This window comes from Erinaceus europaeus, chromosome 2 (genome assembly GCF_950295315.1).
Source record: "Erinaceus europaeus chromosome 2, mEriEur2.1, whole genome shotgun sequence".
Classification (NCBI taxonomy): Eukaryota; Metazoa; Chordata; class Mammalia; order Eulipotyphla; family Erinaceidae; genus Erinaceus; species Erinaceus europaeus.
Genome location: NC_080163.1, coordinates 5,361,050 through 5,385,858, shown reverse-complemented (window position 1 = coordinate 5,385,858; position 24,809 = coordinate 5,361,050). Strand labels below are relative to the sequence as shown.

Sequence of the window (24,809 nt, the reverse complement as noted above, 5' to 3'; positions counted from 1 at the left end):
TCTCTCTCTCTGTGTGTGTGTGTGTGTGTGTGTGTGTGTGTGTGTGTCAAACACAGCAAATACATTTTAAGGAAGAAGAAACCCTCAGAATCAGGTTGGTGTTAGTTGATTTGGCCTTGACCTCCAGGTAACCCCTCTGAGTGAGAGATCAACACCTCTTCCCTCCTCTGAGTGAGACTCACACCTTCCAGGCTCCCCAGGAGCCTCACAAACTGGCCTGTGGGCTCCAGTGGCTCAGGAGGCTGGAGACTGTGCTCATGGTCAGGTGTTTATTATTATTTATTATTTCTAGATTTTTCACATTTTTACATTGTGCTTGGGGAAGGTCCAAGGGCACAAATGTGACACCAGTACCATGTGTCCTCCCCTCTCCAACTGTTTTGATTCTTTTAAAAAATATATATATTCATATGTACCTCATAATCATCCTGGGTCCATGGTCCCAGACGGATAAAGAACAGGAAGGCTTCCAATGGAAGGGATGGGACACGGAACTCTGGTGGTGGGAATTATGTGGAATTGTACCCCTCTTGCCCTCTGGTCTTGTTGATTATTAAATCAATCAATATAAAATATGTATGCATTTATTAGGTGTTGTTAAAGTTCGGACTGGCTTCAGCAGGCCAGGCTAGCATCACGGCAGTAGACAGAGACTCGGGGACACACGGCTGGGCTGAGAAGTTGTAGTTTAATCTTTATTCATGAACAGGCAAATCACCACACCATGTGCTTCCCTATCATTATTCCTCCGCGGCTGCTGCTGGGACTCTGGACGTCCTTAGCATAGGGGGCCGGGAGAAAGAGGGGCGCAAAACTAGCAAGGGCCAAACCAATTCTCTCAGAGGTCGGGGAGAAGGGGAGCAAACCAATATGAAACATACCAACAATTCCCCCTTCTGTTTTTAACTAAATGACCACAGTATCAGGGGTGTGGGGTGAACAGAAACCTATATCATACAGGCATTTTCAAACAAGAAACTGGCACAAACATGGAGAAACATGTAAGCGAGTAACAAGAACCAGTGAGCTGCCAAGGGAAGGCCTGAGGGGGGCGTTTTTTGCCTCTGTGGGCAAAACTTTATCAGCTTAAAAAAAACATTTCCTGCCTCTGGGGGGCGTACATGTCTCGACGGGCATTTTTCTAGCATGGGGGTGTATGGCCTAGAGTCCCAAGGCATGGCTGCAGTCAGTCTTTGAGAAACCCAGCAGCATAAAGGGAAGCCGCTAGTTTTGTGCAAAGTGTCCGAGGTGTACCAGTGAGTCCGATAGAAGTCCAAAGCAGATGTCTACCGAAGAATTGCGAAGGGGTGAATTGTTGTACGTCTGTCTCAATGGGGAATGTCAGCCATCGGAATTCTGCTTTTCTGTAGAGAACTTGACAGCTGCAATTCACTTACTTATGAAACAAAACTTGCAGCAGGTTAGAAGTTTACCACAATTGATAACTCTATTATAATTGGAAGTCCCTTCCAGCATGATTCCAAGGCTATTTAAAGTTCAAACAATAAAATGTGGAAAGGCAAGCATGAACCATAGAAAGAAAAAGGCCTCACGCATGAGAATTATTAGCATAACCGTAGCGCAATCTAACGTTTCTAATTGAGAAGGAATTTGAGAGTTTTACATATCAACAACGTCTTTTTAACTTTTTGTTACACCCATTCAAGATGGAGACACACCCTAGGTGTGCGCAGGTTTTTTTTTTTACCAACTTCGTTAAAATATATTGATATTTAAACCAATTTTTACCTCAGACTTTAAATGTAAGTTAATTTTATCTTTATGAGAATTACATTGAAAACTTTTTTCATTTAACTCTGTCTGGTAAGAATATAGCCTTAAAGTTATATTTTTAACCTTAAAGTTAATGTTACCAAACTTTAAACACACACGTAAACATGGTCTTTAATACACAAGGAGAGAAACCTTCGTTGCGAAGACATGTCATTTTAAACACGAATTTAGATTTGTACTGTCTTAGTTGTTGGGGGAGGGGTCACCATCTGGAGGTGGCTTCCCACGCAGCTCCACTTCTAGGAATTGTAGGTTGTGATCTCTGGATGAATCTCTGCATATTCTAGCTTGTCTGCCTTCAGACCCGAGCTGGAGATCTCGGCCAGGGGGCCCAGTTTCGGTAGAGAGCCCGTGGTCTCCGGGTGGTCCGGGATCTGTCCAGACTTCATAGCATGAGGGCAGGCGGGCCAGCGGAAAGCCGGCTCATGCAAGGGCCAAACCAATTCTCTCAGAGTTGGGGGGAAGGGGAACATACCAATATGAAACATAGCAACAATTAGGTAGAGACAGAGAAACTGAGGTGGGGAGCCAGGCTGTGGTGCACCTGGTTGAGTGCTCACATTACAGTGCACAAGGATGTAGGTTCAAGCCTCTGTTCCCCATCTGCAGAGGGAAAACTTCATGAGTCGTGAAGCAGGGCTGCAAGTGTCTCTCTGTCACTCTCTATCGCTATCTCCCTCTCCCCTCTCAATTTCTCTCGGTCTCTATCCATAATAAAAAATAAATTTAAAAAGAGAGAAACTGAGACGGAAGGGGGTGGTATGGCTAGCTCCCATTTGCTAGCTTCCCCCTTGACTGGTTTTATTTTTCAAACATCCTGTGCATCACAGCTGATTCTCAGAAAGCAGGCAGGACCCCTCCAGGGTCTTTCCAGAATCTCTCAGAAACCACTACAACGTCTTCTTCCTTGAGTCTCCTGCCCACTGAGTCCCATTCCCCAGAAGAGACTAAGACCTCACAGGCTCTATAGATGACATATAAACAGCCGTGTGTGTGTGTGTGTGTGTGTGTGTGTGTGTGTGTCAGACAAAAGTCAGCTAGTAAGTTTTACTATTTATTTATTTCCTGGAGCAGAGGGCTCATACATGCACTGTTCCACTTGTCCTAGGCCCACTTTTTAATTTAATTTTAGAAGAAGAGAGGGAAACAAGAGATAGAAGAGCGACAACTCAGCAACACTCCACTATCCAGGATGCTCCCTTGTGGAGCCAGTGTTGGAATCCTGTGCACTCGACCACATGTGCTCTCTCTCAGCCTTTGACTGGCACCTTTTTTTTTTCTTCGCCACCAGGGCTATTGCTGGGGCTTGATGCCTACATAGTTCCCTGGAGGTCATTAATTTTGATAGAGTATGAGAAACAGAGAGATAGAGCAGGAGAGAGTGAGGCAGAGAGAAAGAAAGACACCTACAGCTCCGCTCCACCAGTTGTGAAGCTTCCCCACTGCAGGTGGGGACTGGGGGCTTGAACCCAGGTCCTTGTACATGGTAACATGTGCGCTCTACCAGGTGATCCTCTGCCTAGTCCCTACTTTTTTTTTTTTAAGAAACTTGTTTACTATGAAAGAAAGAGAATGAGAGAGGAGAGGCAAAAGGACCAGAGCACTATTCAGTTCTGGTACATGGTGGTGCCGAGGATTGAACCTCCAGCCTCTGGGACCTCAAGCATGCACCTGCGGGTCACTTTTAAAGAGCTTCTTGACTTAACTCAGTGACTCATGAATTGGGGAGCAATCCTTCTGACTGAAAGCCGGACATCAGAGTGTTTTATAGGCCCAAAATGGGGGCTGGCAATGGAAACATGTCACACAGTCCGGGGTGAGGTCACCTTCCTTCAGGGAAGAGCAGGATTCTCACAGGTGGAGTCTCGCACCAGCACTGCCATGAGAACTGCAGGCAGGCTGGCTCACAGTTCCACTCCTGGGACAGCAATGAAGTCGTGAAATGTCTTAGTTTGGTGCCATGGGACTTAGCAAAAGTGATTCTGTAGGTCCTCTTGTACTTTTAAATATGTATAAATATACACATGCATATTCTTATCTGTTCTATACCATACTCAATCAGTAAAGAAAGTAAAGTCTGATTTCCCCAACTGCTTGGCATCTTGAAGACTGATTTGTGGCCTGGAAAGGGGAACATTGGCTAAAGTGTTGGATTCTCAGCACTGATCCCAAGAGTTGCATGTGCTAGAATGATGTTCTAGTCTCTCTCTTCCTCTCTCTCATAAATAAATGAATATTCTTATTTGTTTATTCCTTTTTGTTGCCCTTTTTATTGTTGTAGTTATTATTGTTGTTATTGATGTTGTTGTTGTCGGCTAGGTCAGAGAGAAATGGAGAGAGGAGAGGAAGAAAAAGAGGGGGACAGAAAGACACCTGCAGACCTGCTTCATCACTTGTGAAGCAACTCCCCTGCAGGTGGGGAGCCAGAGGCTTGAACCGGGATCCTTATGCCAGTCCTTGCGCTTTGTGCCATAGGCGCTTAACTGGCTGTGCTACCGCCCAACTCCCAATAAGTGAATATTCTTTAAAAAGAAAGAGATAATACCAAATTATCTCATTTATAGGTGGAACTCAAGAATAAAGTACACTAAGAGAGGCTGTAAAGTGAAACTTGGACTGGGAGTGGCATATTGCACCAAAGCAAAGAACTCTGGGGAAGGAGGGAAAGGGACAGAATGAAGGGACATGGGGTCCTGGTCTAGACACCAGTCAAGAGATGAGAAGCTGTGCCTAGGTGTTACAGACTAGACTATAAACCATTAACCCACCCCAGCCCCTGCTAATAAAAAATGTGTAAAAGGTAGACTTCAAAAAAATTCCAAGGGCTGAACGGTAGCACAGCGAGTTGAGAGCACATGGCACGAAGCACAAGGACCAGCGTAAGGATCCCGGTTGAGCCCCCCAGCTCCCCACCTGCAGTGGGTTCCCTGACGGGCGGTGAAGCAGGTCTGCAGGTGTCTATCTTTTTCTCCCCCTCTCTGTCTTCCCCATCTCTCTTTATTTCTCTCTGTTCTAGCCAACAATAAACAACAAGGGCAAAAAAGGGGGGGAATAGCCCCCAGGAGTAATGGATTCGTAGTGCAGGCATGGAGCCCCAGCAATAACCCTGGAGGCAAAAAAGAAAGGAAAAGAAAAAAGAAAAGAAAAGAAAAGAAGAGAAGAGAAAGATTCCAGGTTCTTACATTTTTGTATAAATTTTAAAATCAGCTTTTCAATTTATATAAATACACATGAGTGTGCGTATATATCTTTATCTATCTGCCTCTAGGTGAATATATACATAGAGAGAAGAAAGGAAACGAACAAAACTAGGGACGGATGAAATAAAGATGTTGTCTGGTGTTGGGAACATGTGTGAGCCTGATAGAGCTTAGGGAGAACCACCCCCATCCCTGGATGGAGGTCTGAGAAGATAACCTCTTGGTGAGTCTCTCTCAACCGAGGTGAGCATAAGGGGGGAAACTCAGACTTGGTTCTTTCCTTCTTGACTCTCAGGCCCACAGATACCCCAGTACTTCCCTCCATTAACCGCAGGCCACATGGCCACAGATTCACTCATTCAAAGTCACCTTCTGATCACAGAAGAACACACCTTATCACACACTTCATCACACACCTCAGACCCCAGACAAGAGAAATTCCAAACTATATGGCCTTTTGATATTCATCTTCTTTCTGTCTCACCCTACGGGTTTAACCCCTATGCTTCTCTCAAATACCTTTGGATAATTAAGTTGCTTGTGTTATGGAAAATAACTGTCTTGTATCTCATCAATTCCTGTCATACCAGCCCCCTACCTTAGGGGCATGCTGACTGTTAAGAAACCTGTAATTTCTGTCATATTGCAACAATAATTACCTCCATTGCTTTTCTATTTAACTCATGTCAATTTTACTAATAAACGGACTCTAGGATTCTGGGACTCTAAGGACTCAGATTCTAGATTCACGCTAAGAGTCCCCTGGTGTCTTTTACTTCGTGTCACCCCTGTCGTGAGCGAGAAAGAACCAGCCCGTTACCTTTCCCCTGGAGGACACCCTGCCAGAGAAGGAGAGAGACACCCCGAAAGTCTGGGATTATCTGAAATCAACACAGAGAAAGTACACATTGGAGGGCAGGCAGTAGCACACCTGGCTAAGCGCACGTGCTACAGTGAGCAAGGACCCAGGTTCAAGCCCCTGGTCCTCACCTACAGGAAGAAAGCTTCACTAGTGGTGAAGCAGGGCTGTAGGTGTCTCTGTCTCTCTCCCTCTCTATCTCCCCCTCTCCTCTCAATTTCTCTCTGTCTCTATCTATTTTATGTTTAAATAAACATAAAATAAAATAAATCATAAAAAAGAGAGTTTGCATTGTCAAGGAATACTGTGTCTTCCCAGCCACGGACATGACACTTATCTTCATTCATATAGACCTTTAATCCTCTCAGCAATGCTCAGTTTGTTTCACTGTGGAAGTACTGCATTTTTAAGTTTCTTGGTTTGTTTTTTAATCTTTCAGTGCTGTTGATATGGGCTGCAGTCCAGATTGAGAGACTTTTTAATCATTCAATGCTTTTATTCTTTCCCTCAAGGCACCTTTATGCAATCACTTGTATCCATTCCCTGTTTGGTGGCTGAGAACTGGGGTGGGTGGTGGGGAGGGGGGAGCTTTTTCATCAGACAGGAACTTTCTTCATTTCATTTTCTTTATGGGGTAGGAGGTGTGATCACGGGCTTCTGCTGGGAACCCTTCTGGATTCAAAAGTCCAGCCCTGAGTTCCATGCTCAAAGACAGAGCAGGTGATGGCCAGAAGCAACAGAAGCGGGAGGCGAAGAAGAAGGAAAAGGAGGAGAAGGAGGAGTAGGAAGAGAAGGAGGAGGAGGAGAAGGAGGAGAAGGAAGAGAAGAAAGAGAAGGAGGAGTAGGAGGAGAAGAAGGAGGAGGAGAAGGAAGAGAAGGAAGAGAAGGAGGAGAAGGAGGAGTAGGAGGAGAAGGAAGAGAAGGTGGAGGAGAAGGAGGAGAAGGAAGAGAAGGAAGAGAAGGAGGAGAAGGAGGAGTAGGAGGAGAAGGAAGAGAAGGAGGAGAAGGAGAAGGAGGAGAAGAAGGAGAAGGAAGAGAAGGAGGAGAAGGAGAAGGAGGAGAAGAAGGAGAAGGAAGAGAAGGAGGAGGAGGAGAAAGAGGAGAAGGAAGAGAAGAGAAGGAGGAGTAGGAGGAGAAGAAGAAGGAAGAGAAGGAGGAGTAGGAGGAGAAGGAGGAGAAGGGGAGAAGAAAGAGAAGGAGGAGTAGGAGGAGAAGGAAGAGAAGGAGGAGAAGGAAGAGAAGGTGGAGGAGAAGGAGGAGAAGGAAGAGAAGGAGAAGAAAGAGGAGGAGAAGGAGAGTAGGGGGAGAAGGAAGAGAAGGAGGAGAAGGAGGAGGAGGAGAAGGAGAAGGAGGAGTAGGAGGAGGAGAAGGAGAAGGAAGAGAAGGAGGAGTAGGAGGAGAAGGAGGAGGAGAAGGAGGAGGAGGAGGAGGAGGAAGCTCAGTGTTCGAGGACCGAGTCAGACACAGGGAGCTCCAGAGTGAGGGGCCAAGGCCCAGCAGGATTTCCTCTCGGTCCCCAGCTCAGGATCCAGATTCCACTCATTGCACTCTATGTTCCAGAGGCTCAGGGATTTCACCTCCAAGAATTCACCCCTCAACCTTGTGGGTGGGGCTCCTCATGGAGTTTCATGGAGCAGGAAACTGAGGCACAGAGAGGCAGGGGTTGGTCTGTCACTGTTTAGCCAATGGACAGAGAGGGGTGGCAGTTCAAAATGCTTTGCATCCACACAGTCCGTGCTCTTCTCACCATCCTTCCAAGCCCGGTGCTGAGAGGGCTCTTGGTACTACAGGAAGTGGTCCTTGACTTGTCCCTTGTCATGCAGAGCCCTGGCCAGCCGGGGCCCTGCAGCTTTCACTTCTGGAACTTGATCTCTGAGTACTCACAGCCAGCAGCCTCCTGCTCCTGGGGCTCCCGGGGCTCTGGGGGATTCTGGAAGCTGAGAGATGCATAGTGGACTTCCTGGTCCTCTGAGGAAGGGGAGGCCGGAGTGGGGGGAGGGTGGCCTGCTAAGGACTCAGTCACGTGCCCCTGAGAGGAGCAAGAGAGCCAGGGTCAAGAAGAAAGCCCATTCCTCAGCACCTTCACCCATTGCCCCACCACACACGCATTTTGCTGGGTCTCCATTCCTGCTTTTCCTCACATACCTGCTGCTCAGCCCCTCACGTGGCGCTTAATGATCTAACTTCCTACAGCGCAAGGAAGACACTGTTGTTGGTCTCCACTTAAAAATGGGCAGGAATGGGGCCAGGTGGTGGAGCAACTGGTTGAGTGCACATGTCACAATGCGCAAGGACCCAGGTTCAAGCCCCCAGTCCCCACCTGCAGGGGGAGAACTTTGCAAGTGATGAGCAGTGTTGCCAGTGTCTGTCTCTCTCCCTCTCAATCAACCCCTTTCCTCTTGATTTCTGGCTGTTTCTATCCAATAAATAAAAAAGATAATTTTAAAAAATGGGCAGGTATGACCAAGTAGAGGAAGTGTACTGTGAGTGAAGCATGCAAGGCTCAAGCTTATATCTGTTGTCTTTTTTTTTAATTTTTATTTATAAAAAGGAAACATTGACAAAACTATAGGATAAGAGGGGTATAACTCTACACAGTTCCCACCACCAGAACTCTGTATCCCATCCCCTCCCTTGGTAGCTTTCCTATTCTTTATCCCTCTGGGAGTATGGACCCAAGGTCATTGTAGGGTGTAGAGGGTGGAAGGTCTGGCTTCTGTAATTGCTTCCCCGCTGAACATGGGTATTGGCAGGTCACTCCCCAGTGAGTTACTGAGAATGGATGCTCTAAACTCTTGCCTTCAGGGCTCTTGTCTGGTAGCTGATATCCCAGTGAGGAAGCTGATGCTTATCACTCTTCTAGTGAAATCCTCAGCTAACCCAAAAGCAGTGGGTTATATTTCTCTGAGACAATAAGTGAATATAAAAAAATCAATATATATATATATATTTAAAGGCTGAGTAAATCTTTCTGAGCTGTATTGTTTTAATTTCTTTATGTATGAATCAGTACTCAGTATACTTCTATATTTTCTAACTACAGTAAATTTTTTTATTTCTTTCTTTCTTTCTTTCTTTATTCCCCTTTGTTGCCCTTATTGTTTTATTGTTGTAGTTATTGTTGTTGTTGTCACTGATATTATTGTTGGATAGGACAGAGAGAAATGGAGAGAGGAGGGGAAGACAGAGAGGGGGAGAGAAAGATAAGACACCTGCAGACCTGCTTCACTGCCTGTGAAGCGACTCCCCTGCAGGTGGGGAGCCGGGGGCTCGAACCAGGATCCTTAACGCCAGTCCTTGCGCTTTGTGCCACGTGTGCTTAACCTGCTGTGCTACCGCCTGACTCCCAGTAAAATTCTTTTTATCAATAGACACAAAACTAGCATAGATACACATAGACCAGCAACAGGTAACTAAACTTTTTTCAAAGACTTGGGAATGTTCAAAGTTTCAGCGTTTACCTCAGACTGGTGTTGCCTCTTTTTTTTTTTCCATATGTGTTAATTAAGGCCCAGATCATGAATTTGCAGTCTTTTACTGAAGAAATTCCGATGGCATTATCTTATAAAATTTTTTGTAGCTACTTTCTATGTATATTCTTATTAGATGAAAATTAAATACTAACTTCACTAAATATTCTTACTCCAAAAGTACTTGTTTGGGGGGCATTGAAAGGAATTAAAATACTGCATTCAAGTTGAAATATTAAGGCATCTCCTAGAGACTCACCAATCATACCCATTGGTGTTTTCACTGAGGCTTATGTATTGCAGGGCTCAGGACAGTCATTACTTTTGGTAATAGAACGTTATTTAAAAAAAAAACTTAACATTTAATAATTCTTCTTTACTTTTCATAGCCAAACTACACCAATGAAATGGTAACTTTATAAAGAGTATGTATAAAAATGACTTGAGTACTATGAACATTGAGAAACAATGGTTGAGGCTTATAGTTGAGGCTTATAGTTGAGGCTTATAGGCTTATAGGCAGCAGACAGGTTTGTCCAGATAAAGCAGTCAGTTAAAAATAAAAAAAAAAATCCAGGATAGCTCAGCGGGTTAAGTGCACGTGGCGCAAAGCACAAGGACTGGCGGAAGGATCCTGATTCGAGCCCCCGGCTCCCCACCTGCTGGGGAGTCGCTTCACAGGGGGTGAAGCAGGTCTGTAGGCGTCTATCTTCTCTCCCCCTCCCTGTCTTCCCCTTATCTCTCCATTTTTCTCTGTCCTATCCAACAACAATACCATCAATAATAACTACAACAATAAAGAAGGGCAACAAAAGGAAATAAATAAATAAATGAAAAAAATTTAAAATCCGCATTTAGCAGTGTATCATGAACTTTCACTGATGTGGGTTAAGTTGAGTATGATCTCATTTCATGTTTAGTAGAAGGTCTCTTAAAGCTTTTGTGCCACATAGTTCCAGAGAATAATGTCTTTCAAAGAAAAAAAAAATGCATAGGGAAGAAATAATTGTTCAAAACTAGCAACTATACAAAATTTATTTCACATCAGTTTTCTAAATAGCTTAAAGCTGGGATTACTCTTGCTAGGTTGTGAATACTAAGAGCTTCTTTGATATTTAAATACTGGACACTGACATTGTAAAGTTATCAAAACTTATATTTTATTAAAATATGAAATACTCTACTGTTCTCTAGTCATCTTCAATAATCTCCTAAGAGTCCTACTGCAGCTAATGTGATCTTATTCAGAAAGAAAATCTACTAGCCTTTAGATCAACTACATCAGATCCAGTTCACCACTGAAAGATCATTCACCCCTCTGAGTGAATTTATTTACAGACTGAAATATTAAATTTTCAGATGACATCACCAATATGTCCTGGAACCTCACCTCTTCACTTGAGGACTTGAGCCTGATTCTATCTTTTCCACCTGCCAGTGTCCGTATCCATTGTTGAAGCAATTACAGAAGTCAGACTTTCCACCTTCTGCACCCCACAAAGAATTTTGGTCCATACTTCCAGAGAGGAAGAAATGTTAGGAAAAGATGACCTAATTCCTAATTCCTAATTCCATCAGGACCCAGAAAGAGAGAAGAGAAAAAAAAAAAAAAAAAAGGACGACATTCGGAAGTAGTAATAGGTGCAGGTATGACTTAAAAAAGAAGAGAAGGCAGGAAAATAGAAAAATGGATAGATAGACAGATAGATAGATAAATAGGTACATAGATATGAAAACAGACTGTTATAGAAATGATAGTCAACCCATATCTGTGACCTTGGGAAAACCACTACAGTTTCCAGTGAAGGAAATGGGGACACAGACTTCTGGCCATGGGAACGGTGTGGAATTGTACTCCTGTTATTTTGTAACTTTGTAAATCACTCATAAAAAAAATAACAACTTTTACCCTGAGTAACATTTCACAACAATGAAAAAAAATACTAAATCTTGAAGGCTGCTGTTCTTTAACAGTGATGATCTATAAACTTGAAAGGGATGTCTACTAGTCAGTTTTCCTTAAGTTTCAGAGGCCAAATCAGCTGGGGCAGCTGGTCAGAAGTCTGGTGAGAATTTATCACTGACCAGACACACCATTTATTCCAAAAACACAGCTGGGACATTAAGTGGCCAGGTGTTTAAATCGTCTGTTAGGTACCTGTGCAAGGTGATACCTCAGCTGTTGTGTGATTAGACCTCATTAAGACTCAGAGGGGCAAAACAAGAAACATGGGCAGGGCCGGTGAGACAGTTCACCTGGGAGAGCAGCTGATTTGTGGCGAGTATGAGCTGGGCTCAAGTCCTCAGCCCCCACAGCACTGGGGGAGGCTCTGGTGCTGTGGTGGCTTTCCTTATCTCCTTCTGTCTGTCTCTGTTTCTCCCTTTCTATCAGAAAAAGTCAGCCTGGGGCAGTGAGGCCTAAGAGATGACAGTAAATAAATAAATGAATAAATAACAAAAATGGGCAAAGATAAAGTACCTGGCTTGCTGTTCTCATAGCCCTGGCTCAAGCCCATCTACCCCATGGGAGTGCTCATAACAATAGTGATAACAATAATAGTAATCATATTTTACAGAAAATAAAAATAGGCAAAGAGGGTTGAGGAGATGAGTATGGGATGATCTCACTCTCAGGCAGAAGTTGAAAACCAAGATCAGAAGAGAAAACGCAAGTAGAAGCTGAACTAGAGTTGGTGTGTTGCACCAAAATGAAAGATTCTGGGGTGGGTGGAGGGAGAGTACAGGTCCAGGAAAAGGATGACAGAGGGCCTAGTGGGGTTGTATTGTTATGTGGAAAACTGAGAAATGTTATGCATGTACAAACTATTTACTGTCGAATAAAGACATTTTTAAAAAGAGAGGAAGGAAGGAAGGAAGGAAGGAAGGAAAAGTAGGTTGGAGGAAGGGAGGATTCCACCTCTGGACTCTTGGATTCTTTTATCACCTGCCACACTTGTGGTGTTCCCATGTGGTCAGGGGGTCTTGACTTATGGGCCTTGCACACAGTAAAAAGTTGATGCATGCCAGGTGAACCATCTCCCAGTCCCTTAATTCTTATTTTCCTTCTGAAGATGTCTTTCTTAATTAACAAAGGAGCAAGAACCGGAGTGTCATTCTGGCACGCTGGATGCTGGGGACTGAACCCAGGATCCATGCTTGCAAGTCCTGTGCTCTTATCACTGTGCATGTCCTGGGCCGCGAGACTGTAATGTATTTTATACGTTTGTTGATATTTTTCTTTTTTTATTAGTGATTTAATGATGATCAATAAGATTGTGGGATAAGAGGGGTACAATTCCCACCACCAGAGTTCTGTATCCCATCCCCTCCACTGGAAGTTTCCCTATTCTTTATCCCTCTGGGAGTATGGACCAAAGATCTTTATGAGATGCAGAAGGTGGGAGGTCTGGCGTCTTTAATTGTTTGGCTCCGGATTATGGTGGGGTGGGGAATTGAATCTGGGACTTTGGAGCTTGAGACTTGAGAGTCTTTTTGTATTGTCCTTATGCTACTTGCCCCGCCCAAACACAGCACTCACCTTCAGGCCTGGCCCAGCCTCCTCGCCAGTGTCCCAAGGGCCCTCTGCTGGCCGCATCTCCTTCCTGCGGGACCTCAGTCTGCGGAGGGAACAGAGCTCTTTGCCAGGCCAGCTCAGGTGCAGGGCTGTGGATGGTCACCCCTCTCCCCACGTCTGTCCATGGACTGAAGCCGGGTGTCTGCACCCAGAGCTAGCAGGATGGACTTGCTGGCTCCCCCCCCTGGACGGCGGGGCCTGGGGTTGCCAGCTGTTCTGAAATGGGGAGCCCAGCCCTGCAGACCCTCCCATGCCCCAGCCCCCTGCTCCGTGCTCACAGGATACCGACGATGCCAAGGAGCAGGAAGAGCACTGCCGTGACTCCAGCGCCCACCAGGGCCCCAGACACCATTCCTGAGGAAGCCGGTCCACCGCCTGCAGGGGGGGTGGCTGTAGGTTAGCCCCTCCCGGAACGGGACTCCCCTCTGCCCACCCCATGCAGGACCCCAGCCTACTCTGTGTGGCCCTGTACCAGCCAAAATGGGGGTAGGGTACAGGTGGAGAGCAACACTGGGAATAGAGGCAGCCAATCAGTGTTTAAAATGCAGGTGACTTGTTTATGGCGGGAATTTTTTTTTTTTTTTTTTTTTGCTATTTTTTTTTTAACTGCATGCAGCGGCTTGGGAGGTGGTGCAGTGGATAAAGAATTAGACTCTCAAGCATTAAGTCCTGCTTTCCATCCTCAGCACTGCTTGTACCAGAGTCATACTCTAATTCTCCCTCTCTTCCTCCTCTATCAATAAATAAATAAATCTAAAAATGTACAAATACATATTGCAAACAGCTGGAGAGGCAGCTTAGCAGTAAGGCCCTGGACTTGTATGAAACCATGAGTTTGATCACAAACATGCCAGCACAGTGTGCTGGTCTCTCTTGTGAAATAAATAAATGAAATTTAAAACTGAAAGGTAGCAACAACAACAAAAAAAATGTCAGGGAGATGACTGAGAAAGTATAGCACAGGACTGGCATACCAGATGGCCTGGGTTTGATCCCCAGTGCCACATATGCCTGAACTGAGGGTCTTGTAAGCCTTCTCCCTGTCTCTGTCTCTCTCTTGTCTCTCTCTCTCTCGGAATAAATACTTTATATAATAAGCATAATATGTAGTCTGGGAGGTGATGCAGTGGATAAAGCATTGGAATCTTAAACAGAAGGTCCTGAGTTCAATTCCCAGCAGCACATGGACTAGAGTGATGTCTGGTTCTTTCTCTCTCGCTGCCTATTTTTCTCATCAATAAATAAAATATTTTTAAAACAATAAGCATAATACTGCATCATTAAACTATTGCATTGAAATATTATTTCTGACTGCCAGGGCCTCTCAAGTTCTGTGTAAGTGCAAGTTCCAGGTGGGTGCCCCACTCCCCTCTGCAAAGCACAGACCTTGTGCCCCACCCCACCCCCTGACACACCCGCTCCAGGGCCCAGCTCTTGCCTTGGAGATCCACCTTCTTATCCCTCCTGTGTCCCAGCCCTTGGCATCAGCCCAGACCCTGGCACGGAGAGGACAGTGACAGCCTGGGCCCCAGGAGCCCCAAGCCCCATAGCTGTGCTGGTCTTGAAAGCCCTGGCCACGTTCTCCCCCAGCTCCATCACCAGTGTACCTGGATCCCGCATCCTCAGCCAGAGGCTCAGGGAGATGTGCTGGGAGCCCAGAAGGTTCTGAGCCCTGCAGGTGAGAACCCCCTCGTCCCTGACATCCACTTGAGGCAGCACTAGGACTCCAGAACTTCCATGTTGGTAGGGCCTCCGGATCCCGCTCTCCTGAGCCCAGCTCAGGTTAGCGGGCGGGTTGCTGTCAGACTTACAGACCAGGCGTAGGGTCTGGCCCTGCCAGACACGCAGCATTGTGCCATTTGCCTGGACTGTATATTCTAGAAAAAAAAAAAAAAAAGAGGTACAGAAGCAGAGTGGTTGTGCGACCGGAGAAAGAGGAAGGTCGGAGAGGAAGAGCAGGTGGAGAGGACAGACACACAGACGTAGGTGGGAGGGAAGCACACACTGCCCGCCGCCTGCACACAACATGACCACATCTCAGAAACAGAGCGAGCATGTGAAACCCGACTGGGATCGGATCCGACACGCGTGAGAGGGTTGGTGTCAGCACTGCTGATTTCCGTGCTTCCAGAAGCAGGAGTGTGCAGTGTACACTTTCCATCACAGACGTGAGGGAGTCTACACTGCCGGCCTCAAACCACCTGCTCGCCTTTAGGGACACGCCCAGGCTCAGAGCAGCTGGATGGACATGTCGTTTCCTGGGAGGGACTGCCATCCAAGGACGGATTTGCTGTGTGTGTTTATGTCCATGGGGACAGGGGACTGTGAACAGCACTGAGCACACAGCAGTAAGGGAGAAGGAAGAGGCCAGGAGTGGCTGAGGAGCTCTGCCTGCGAATGTACCCTGTCCTCGCTGTGGAGGTTGGGGTAGGGAAGGCCTCAGGAGTGAGGGCACCAGGGGGCAGCTGTGGCTGAGGCGGGGTACAGAGGAACCTGAGATAGAGGAGGCCCTGCCCCCTGCCCCTGGGAGGGGCCCTCCTACCTGTGCCATTTTCCATGAAGGCTGTGATGCTCACATTCTGTGGAGGGTCTGTAACAGAGACATGGCAGGTCCCCTCAATGGTGAGGGCTGGGGACACTGTCCCCAGGAGCTAAGTAAAGGGAGAGAGTGGTAACAAGTGTCCTGACACCACCCCCCACCCCACTCAATCCAGACTCAGTGACCCAGCCCCTAGCTTGTGACCTCTGATCCCCACCCACCCACCCCCACGCCCTCAGGATCTCCAGGGACCCAGGTCCAGGGCAGCACTCACAGGTCACGCTGAGCTGGACTGTCTTCTCTGTGTTCACATTGACTCCAGGGAAGGTCACGCGACAGGTGAGGCTGGAGCCGTGGTCCTGGGGCCGTGGGGTGAGGGTGAGCACAGAGGAGAGGGCATTCCTGGGGCCCTGGGAGGTGATGGTACCCCCAATCCAGGAGAAGGTGAGGGGCTTCACTGTCTCACAGGCCCAGGGCACAGAGCAGTTCAGGTTCACTGGGTGACCTGACTTCAGGGTCCCTGGGATGAGGATGAGGGGTGTGTGGGTGAGGGCTGCGGGGAGAGGGGACACAGTGGTCAGGAGGGGGTCCTGAAAGAAGCCTCAGGCTCTGGTCAGCTCCTTCCTCTGAACCCTGACCCTCTAACCCCAGCCCCCTCCTAGAAGGAGGGTCCCCCATAGCCCTGTCCGAGACCCCTGGTTCCTACACACACACACCACACACACACACACACACACACACACACACACACACCCTCCACAGTCTCTGGAGCCCTACTTACCTGACACATTCACTGAGAGAAAATTAAAAATGTAACTGTACTTTAACCCTCCTCTCTCCACCCTGTAAAAGTATTTCCCCTGGTCCTCCTTCCTGGCGTCTCTGATGAACAGGGAGCAGTTGTAGTCCTTGGGGTCCCCGAGGAGGAGGAAGCGGCCCTGGGTCTCCTTCAGCACTCTGCGCTGTGGGTTGTTTGTGGCCACTGGAGCGTCTCTGAGTGCATTAGTCCCTTCCCGGAACCAGTAGCCGTGAGCCGGGGTGGAGTCGGCCCAGCCATCCCGGGAGTAGGAGAAGGTGCAGGGCACCTGCACACACAGCCCCTCCTGCACCGTCACTGACTCCTGCACGTGGAGCCCGTAATCAGGGATGTTCCCCTTCTGGCCCTGGGCCCCCAGGCTCCCCCACAGCAGGCCGGGCAGCAGCAGCAGGAGCGGCATGTCTGAGGCTGTGGTGCCGGCTCCCCAGACAAGGACGGCTTCTCAAGGCTCCTCTATCTCAGGAACTAGACATCACGGGGTTCAGAGGAGGCCCCACAGGAAGATGAGGTGAGGTCAGAGCAGAGTCCTCCTGGAGGAGGAAGCTCACACCCACTCTGTGGGGGCAGGAAGGTCTTGGAGCTCAGCCACCCCCCCATGCCCACCCTGGGACACCAGGCCAGGGAGAGGAAGCTCCCCAAATCACGCCACATGCAGAGTCTAGGCCTGCCCGCACCCCCATTCACGCCCTGCCCCAGGGGTCATTTTCAGCAAAGCCAAAATGGGTCTCTGTGACAAGACTGGGAGTAGGGGGAGACCCAGGGGAGGGGCTACTGTCCTCCACCCACAGAACCCACTGGGTGGGCTCCCCTCTACCTCGAGGTCACTCCCAGTCACTGTCCAGTGAGGACACAGTAACCCAGCATCAGGTGCTGCAATGGGGGTGGTGGTTGGGGTCCTCTCTCCCCAGAAGGGACTATTGGGCCACAGGGAGACTGCTGAGCGGAGGTGAGGACTCCATGTGTTAACTCAGGGCAAGGGCATTGGGAGCCCCAGCTGCAGACGCCTCAGACACAGAGGCCGTGACTCTGTACAGTGGGACTTGGGTGCAGTCTGTAAGATGAAATAAGATAGGTGTTTCTACATCTTGGAGAAACAAGCTGATTTTTTTTTTTCTATCAGGGTTGTCACTGGGGCTCAGCGCCTATATGATGTTTGCTTATTTTTCATTTTCTTTTTATTAGTGATTTAGTAATGATGAACAAGATTGTAAGATAACAGGGGAACAATTCCATTCTGCTCCCGCGACCAGAGTTCCGTGTCCCATCCCCTCCATTGGAAGCTTCCCTATTCTTTTTTTTAAATTTTATCTTATGCTTTTTTTATTGGGGGGATTAATGGTTTACAGTCAACAATAAAATACAGTAACAAAAACCAAAATACAGTATTTTGTACATGTATAATATTTCTCAGTTTTCCACATAACAATTCAACACCATCTAGGTTCTCTGATATCACGTTGTAGGACCTGAACCCTACCCCCCACCCCAGAATCCTTTACTTTGGCGCAATACACCAAACCCAGTCCAAGTTTTGCTTTCTGTTCTATTTCCCAACTTTTTTCTATTTATTATTGGTGACTTAATAATGATCAACAAGACTGTGGGATAAGAGGAGTACAATTCAAACCCACCACCAGTGTGCTATATCCCATCCCCTCCATTGGAATCTTCGCTATTCTTTATCGGGGAGTATGAACCCCAATTCTTTATGGGGTGCAGAAGGTGGGAATTCTGGCTTCTGTGATTGCTTCTCCACTGGACATGGACACTGGTGGTGGGCCCATACTCCCAATCTGTTTCTATCTTTCCCTAGTGGGGTCGGGCTCAGGAGAGGTGGGGTTCCGGAGCACACTGGTAGCATCTGCAACTTGGTGGCAGATTATTGGAGCTGGACACCAAGCTCAGGCTTGGTGTCTCTGGAAAGAGTCTGAAGTAAAACATGGCGTGGTGGCACTGGCTGCATCGATTTAGTTGTAGGGGCCAAGATAAGAAACGTGAAAATACAAGCAAAGTCCCGGAGGTTCCAGGACTGCTTTGTGTTTGTTTTGTTTTGTTTTGTTTTGTTTTCACCCGAGCTCTGGCGAGTGCCTGCATGATGAATCCACCACTCTGGTGAACATTTTCAAAAACATTTTATTTCTCTTTCTTTCCCCTTTCATTAATAGAGACAGAAAAAAATGTGAATGAAAGGGGGAAGAGAGGGAGAAGAGGGGCCAGGTAGTGGTGCGCCCAGTACAGTGCATATACTATCATGCACAAGGAAACGGGTTGAAGCAATCAGTGAAACTGGGCTGCAGGTCTCTCCATTTCTCTCTCATTCTCTATCTCCCCTGTCCCTCTAGATTTCTCTCTGCTCCTACTATATATATGGAGAGAGAGAGAGAGAGACCTTCAACACTGATTCTCTGTTTCTGAATCCTTCCCCCTCTAGGTGAGTACCAGGGGCTTGAACCCAGGTCCTTGAGTATGGCAGTGTGTACACTCTACTGGGGTTGGGTAGTATGCCAGCTCCCCCTGCTTAAAGCTTCTGTCTCTAATCCTGCATAACTAAGCACCGGCATGCCTGCAGGGCACTGGCTTGATCCCACTTAAAGCTGCTATCTATTTACATAGCCACTGTTAACTAAGCACCGGCATGCCTGCAGGGCACTGGCTTGATCCCACTTAAAGCTGCTATCTATTTACATAGCCACTGTTAACTAAGCACCGCCCTGCCTGCAGGGCACTGGTGTCATCCCCACTGGCTCACGGTGTCTCTTTGCTCCGCCCCCTCTCCTAGTACACCCTGATTTGCACCAGTCTTTTTTCGCTCCACCCTCTCTACATCACATCCTGTTTCCACCCTACTTGGCGAGTATATATACAAGCTGCTTTTCTGAATAAACACACTTGGAATTGCTTTCCGGCTCCGAGAGTTCCAGAGTGTATCTCCTGCGACTTAGCTCAGCACGAGTTCCTGATCCCTCTCCCATGCAGCAGCCTAGACTGGCTCCAGTTGAGTTCTCTCCAACCCAGAGAGCACTTGCTCAGGAAGAAGCACCCTCAGGCTGTCCCGGCATACTGGGTGCACCACTCCTTTGCCTCCCAAACAGCCGATTTATTTCTCATTCTTTTCCTTAATTTAATCATCTCTGGCTTATGGTTTATGGCGATGCCAAGGATTGACCCTGACCCTGAGAGTCTCTTTGCAACACTCAATAAGTGAGGAATTCTAGGAGTGGATATACTATATATAATTAATCTCTGGTGGGGGGGGGCAGTGGGCAGTAGCACAGCGGGTTAAGCGTACATGTCGCAAAGCACAAGAACTGGCCTAAGGAACCCGGTTCGAGCTCCCGGCTCCCCACCTGCAGGGAAGTCACAAGCAGTGAAGCAGGTCTACAGGTGTCTGTCTTTCTCTCCCCCTCTCTGTCTTCCCCTCTTCTCTCCACTTCTCTATGTCCTATCCGCCAACGACAACAATAATAACAACAATGATAAACAAGAAGGGCAACAAAAGGGGGAAAATAGCCACCAGGAGCAGTGTATTTGTAGTGCCGGCACTGTGCCCCAGAAATAACCCTGGAGACAAAACAATAATAATAATAATAATAATAATAATAATAATAATAAAATCTCTTGAGTGGAACTGGGCATTTGTTGTGCTTTGACCACCTCTTGAATGAAAGTGCTAGAACCACAGAACTCTTAGAGGTTTTACCCCACCCCCCTTTTTTTTTCCAGTTTGGTTACTGGAATAAACTGCCCAGAACAAAGAACAGCAGAGCCCACACTCTTGACAAGGATGTTTCCAAGGCCGTTCCATTTTCTCCACAGCAGAGTTTTGAAACTGACAGAATTCACAAAGGTCCCAGAGCTCTGGAGTCCTGTCCTTCGAGGAACAGGGAGAGTCGAGAGAGGTGGCCAAAATCTGGCTTCTTCTAGAGGAAAGGCAGTCAAATGGATCTCTGGCCAGAAAAGGAGGTTCTACTTTCCTATAATGAACTTTCTTCCACTGTCTTCATTTCAACTTCCTCAAATGTTGCATGAAGAAAGCAAACACAGACTTATGAAATGTTAGGAGTGACTTTTTTCTCCTTACTACAAACTCCTGGGATTCTCATTGGAAACCCAAGTGCCCTGGCCTTCCATTGTAATATGTGGACTGCAACAACAGAGCCCTGTGTGCTTGCTGTTAAGTAAAATAATTATTTTTCCACCAGGGCTATTGTTAGGGTTCAGTGCCTGCACAAGGGTTCCCCCACTCCTGGCAGTCATCTGCCCTCCATCCCCTTTTTTATTTCTTTGATACAGAGTGAGAAATAGAGAGAGAGATAGAGGTGAGGCAGAGAGGAAAGACACCTGCAGCACAGCTCTAGTGTTTGTGAAGTTTCCTCTCTGCAGGAGGAGATGGGGACTTGAACTTAAGTCCTCATGTGTGGTAATGTGTGCACTCTACCAGATGCACCGCTACCTGCCTCCTATAAATTACTTTTTTAATTTCACCTGTTTCTGGGGCCAGGCAGTGGCACACCCAGCTAAGCACATGCATTACAGTGTTCAAGGACCCATGTTCAAACCCCTGGTCCCCACCTCCAGGAGGAAAGCTTCATGAGTGCTTAAGCAGAGCTGCAGATGTCTCTCTGTCTCCCTCTCCCCTCTCAATTTCTGTCTGTCTCTATCCAGTAATAAATAAAAAAAGCTTCATCCATTTCTTCTCATGTCTACTAGAAGGTTCTAAATCACAGATTTAGCTTACATCCTCTCTTTTTCAGATTGCCTTACTGGGGAAACATGGATAACAGAGTCCTTATCCCAGCCCAGCAAAGGAGAGTTTTCTGGGAGCTTCTGCATCATGAACGCAAAGCAAAACCACTTGTTGGGAGTCTTCCTGGGCCTTTTCCCTTCCACATAACTTCCTGTGTGGGTTCAGGGGTGGGTTATGGAGGGTGGACAGTTAACAAAATGACCCCAGAGATAGAAAAGTCAAGAGGACACTGGGGGATGAGTGGCGGTGCCCCTGGTCGAGTGCACATGTTACAACGCACAAGGACCCAGGTTCAAGTTCCCAGTCTCCACCTGTAGGGTTAAAGCTTCACAAGTGAAGTAGTGCTGCAGGTGTCTCTGTCTCTGCCCAATCTCCCTCTTTTCTCTTGATTTCTGGTTGTCTCTATCCAGTAAAAAAGATAATTAAAAAAAAGAGGACACGGAATGCAGAGGGAGGTGTCATATCCTGCAACGCTCAGATATCAGATAAAAGGATTTGGGCTTTCTCTTGGGGGCACTGGGGAGACATGGAAGGGTCCAGAGCAGGGAAGACACAAGGTCTATCCTTGGTGTGAGGAGTCCATATGGTGACAAGAGGAAGTCTTCAGGGAGGGAAGAGAGTAGAAGCTACAAGACCATATAAGCAGAAGAGGAGGCTAAAGGCTGACCTGGAGCAGAAGCCATAGAAATGCCAAAAAGGGAAGTAAATTGAACTATTTTCAGGGCAGGAAGTTCACAAGACTCGTCAGTTCACAGCCTATGGTGGATGAGTAGGAGAGGTGTCCATGTGACTCCAGGGATCCTAATTCAGGTGAAGATGTACAGCCCACCACCAGGAGGATAAGCTGCCTGGGATTCAAGTTGAACAGGCTCAGCACGAAGGCAAGGAGGGGTTGAGGGGTCTGTGGAGAAAAGACAAGTGCTGGTGTGAAGCTGTGAAGACATTAAAGGCTTATGTGAGCAGAACAGGAGACTGTTGTTAAAATTTGGTGGCTCTTGCTGGCCAAGCTAGCTTCATGGGCGGGTAACAGAGACGACCAGAGACATACGGCTGGGCAGGGAATCTGTATTTCTTTATTCAGGAACAACGATTCATAAACTAAACCAAACTAATCACCAAACAGAACTCTGCTGTCTCTTTGCGGCGGCGCAAGCACTCCCTCTTACTCCGGAACTCAGGAACCCTCTCGGGGTTCCTTGGGGCGGGGCCAAGCGGGCCTGCGAAACTAGCAGGACTGATCCAATTCTCTTGGCGGGGAGAACTAGAACAACCCAATGTAAAGCATACAACAATTCCCCCTTTTCTTTTTAACTAAATGACCACAGTATCAAGGGTGTGGGGTGAACAGAAACCTATATCGTACAGGCATTTTTAAAAAAGGAAACTGGCACAAACATGGAGAAACATGTAAGCAAGTAACAAGAACCAGTGTGCTGCCAAGGGAAGGCCTGAGGGGGCCATATTTTGCCTCTGTGGGCAAAATTTTATCAGCTTAAAAAAAAAAAACATTTCTTGCCTCTGGGGGGCGTACTTGCCTCGACGGACATTTGCATGGGGGCGGGGAACGGCCTGGAGTCCCAAAGGCAGCTGGCTGCAATTTACTTACTATGAAACAAAACTTGTTATTAGCATATTTCTAATAGAGAAGGAATTTGAGACTTTTACATATCAACAACGTCTTTTAACCTTTTGTTACACCCATTCAAGATGGAGTCAGGAAAGGAAACCTCAGGCATGAGAATAATTAGCATAGCCATTGTGCGATCTACCATTTCTAATAGAGAAGGTAATGGAGAGTTTTACACATCAACAAGTCTATTTAACCTTTTGTTTAGACCAACTTAGTTAAAATATATTGATTGTTAACTAATTTTTACCTCAGACTTTAAATGTAAGTTAATTTTATCTTTATGAGAATTACATTGAAAACCTTTTTCATTTAACTTTGACTAGTAAGAATTTAGCCTTAAAGTTACTGTTTACCAAACTTTAAACATACACATAAACATGGTCATTAATACACAAGGAGAGAAACCTTTGTTATGAAGACATGTCATTTTAAACACGAATTTATATCTGTACTGTCTTAGTTGTTGGGGGGGGGGGTTCACCATCCGGAGGTGGCTTCCCGCGCAGCTTCACTTTTAGGAATTGCAGGTTGCGATCTCTGCACAAATCTCTGTGTACTCCAGCTTGTCTGCCTTCAGACCGGACCGGCAGCTGGAGATCTCATGTGCCCAGTTTTGGCAGGGAGCCCGGGGGTCCGGGAGGCCCGGGATGGTTCCAGAATTCATAGAAAGAGGGCAGGCAGGCCAGTTTTGTAGAAGGCGTGGGCCTAGGTGCCCAGGGGTGGCGGCCATGATAGGCCGCCGCGGCCCTGCCCCATGGCCCTGCCATGTCTGCTGCCCTGTTTGCAGTGGCCGAGCAGCGTGGAGGGATCACGCGTCCAGTGCCCTGCGCCACGCGGTGGAGAGCCGGCTCCTGTGGGCTGGCCTCGGGCTCTTGCGTGTTGGCCTTGGGCTCCAGGGGCTCTTGTGTGCTGGCGTCGGCCTCCTGCGGGCTGCAGGGCTGCGGGGCTGCGGGGCTGCGGGGCTGCGGGGCTGCGGGGCTGCGGGCGCGGTGCGTAGGGTTGTCTGGGCGCAGCCGGCTGGCTGGCTGGCTGTTTAACCAGGTGGAAACGCCAGCTCCGTGCCTCGCCTCCCGCCCACTGGCTCTTCCCGCTGGCTGTTCTGAGTTCGCCTGAGCGAGTGGAAACCACAGAGTGGTCCAGAGATAAATGTTCCAGAAACAGCAAAACAGTCTCGTGAAGAAAGAGCAGAGGCCTTTGGAGATCTCTTCACAAGCAGAAGAGAAGGCCATAGTGCATAGGTAGCCAAATTGTCTTTACTTATCTGAGAGATGCGCAGGTCAGGTCCACGTGGGCGCCATTTGTTGTTAAAATTTCGGTGGCTCTTGCCGGGCGGGTTGGCTTCACTGGCGGGTAACAGAGACGAGGAGACAACGGCGGGACAGGGAAGCTGTATTTCTTTATTCAGGAACCACGATTCATAAACTAAGACAAACTAATCACCAAACAGAACTCTGCTGTCTCTTTGCGGTGGCGCAAGCACTCTCTCTCTGCAACTCAGAAACTCTCTAACTCTGAAACTCTTCCACTGTGGAACTCTCTCTTACTCTGTAACTCTGAAACTCTCCAACTCTGGCACTCCGGAACTCTGGCACTCTTGAACTCTCGTACTCGGGAACCCTCTGAAACTCTCGCACTCTCAAACTCAGGAACCCTCTCTCTCGGGGTTCCTTGGGGCGGGGCCAAGCGGGCCGCGAAATTAACTGGACTGATCCAATTCTCTTGGCGGGGGAGGGCTAGAACAAACCAATGTAAAGCATACAAGAGAAGACCGTTTTCACCTCAGACAGTTGAAAGAAACTTTAAAGATATGTAAAATTCAGTGTTCCAGCCGAGAACACAGCTATATCAGTTGAGATATGGACACAAATTGGAGATTATTTATTAAAAAATACTGGTATAGTCACAGCAAAACAACTTCAGATTTGTAAGCTCTGCCTTTCTGCTCTAAATCAATTACAGGCTTCTTTGCAGGACTAGTCCCTAAATCCTTCTCAAACTTCCAATTCCACTTCTCCTTCTTCCTCCTCTTTTCAGACACAAACTGTTTCTGTCATGCCTGAAACCCAAATGTTCTCCCAGTTTTCTGCTGGGCCTGTAGCTACCTTACAGACTTGCTCATGCCTGGCTATCCATGGCTTTAACAAAGAAAGAGGGGAAAATGGCATGGTGCCACTTATAA

The 24,809-nt window shown here is 47.4% G+C and overlaps 1 protein-coding gene across 5 annotated transcripts in view; it reads right to left on the bottom strand.

Annotated features, from left to right (window-relative positions):
* The window catches only part of LOC103126074 (sialic acid-binding Ig-like lectin 12), a 167,974-nt gene extending 151,216 nt beyond the window's left edge, over positions 1-16,758 (bottom strand). The window contains exons 1-7 of one of the 5 annotated variants that reach the window (XM_060175156.1): positions 16,218-16,758; positions 15,711-15,956; positions 15,440-15,487; positions 14,505-14,774; positions 13,176-13,272; positions 12,862-12,940; positions 6,329-7,882 (exon numbers count right to left, since the gene is read on the bottom strand). In XM_060175156.1, the coding sequence (XP_060031139.1) occupies positions 7,706-7,882; positions 12,862-12,940; positions 13,176-13,272; positions 14,505-14,774; positions 15,440-15,487; positions 15,711-15,956; positions 16,218-16,653 (1,353 nt within the window). In that variant the 5' untranslated portion in view covers positions 16,654-16,758 and the 3' untranslated portion in view covers positions 6,329-7,705. Of the gene's footprint in view, positions 1-6,328; positions 7,883-12,861; positions 12,941-13,175; positions 13,273-14,504; positions 14,775-15,439; positions 15,488-15,710; positions 15,990-16,217 lie in introns of those variants that run through there. The other 4 variants (XM_060175152.1, XM_060175160.1, XM_060175169.1 and 1 more) reach the window with 4 other exon arrangements.
* Between the last annotated feature and the right edge of the window lie 8,051 nt (positions 16,759-24,809).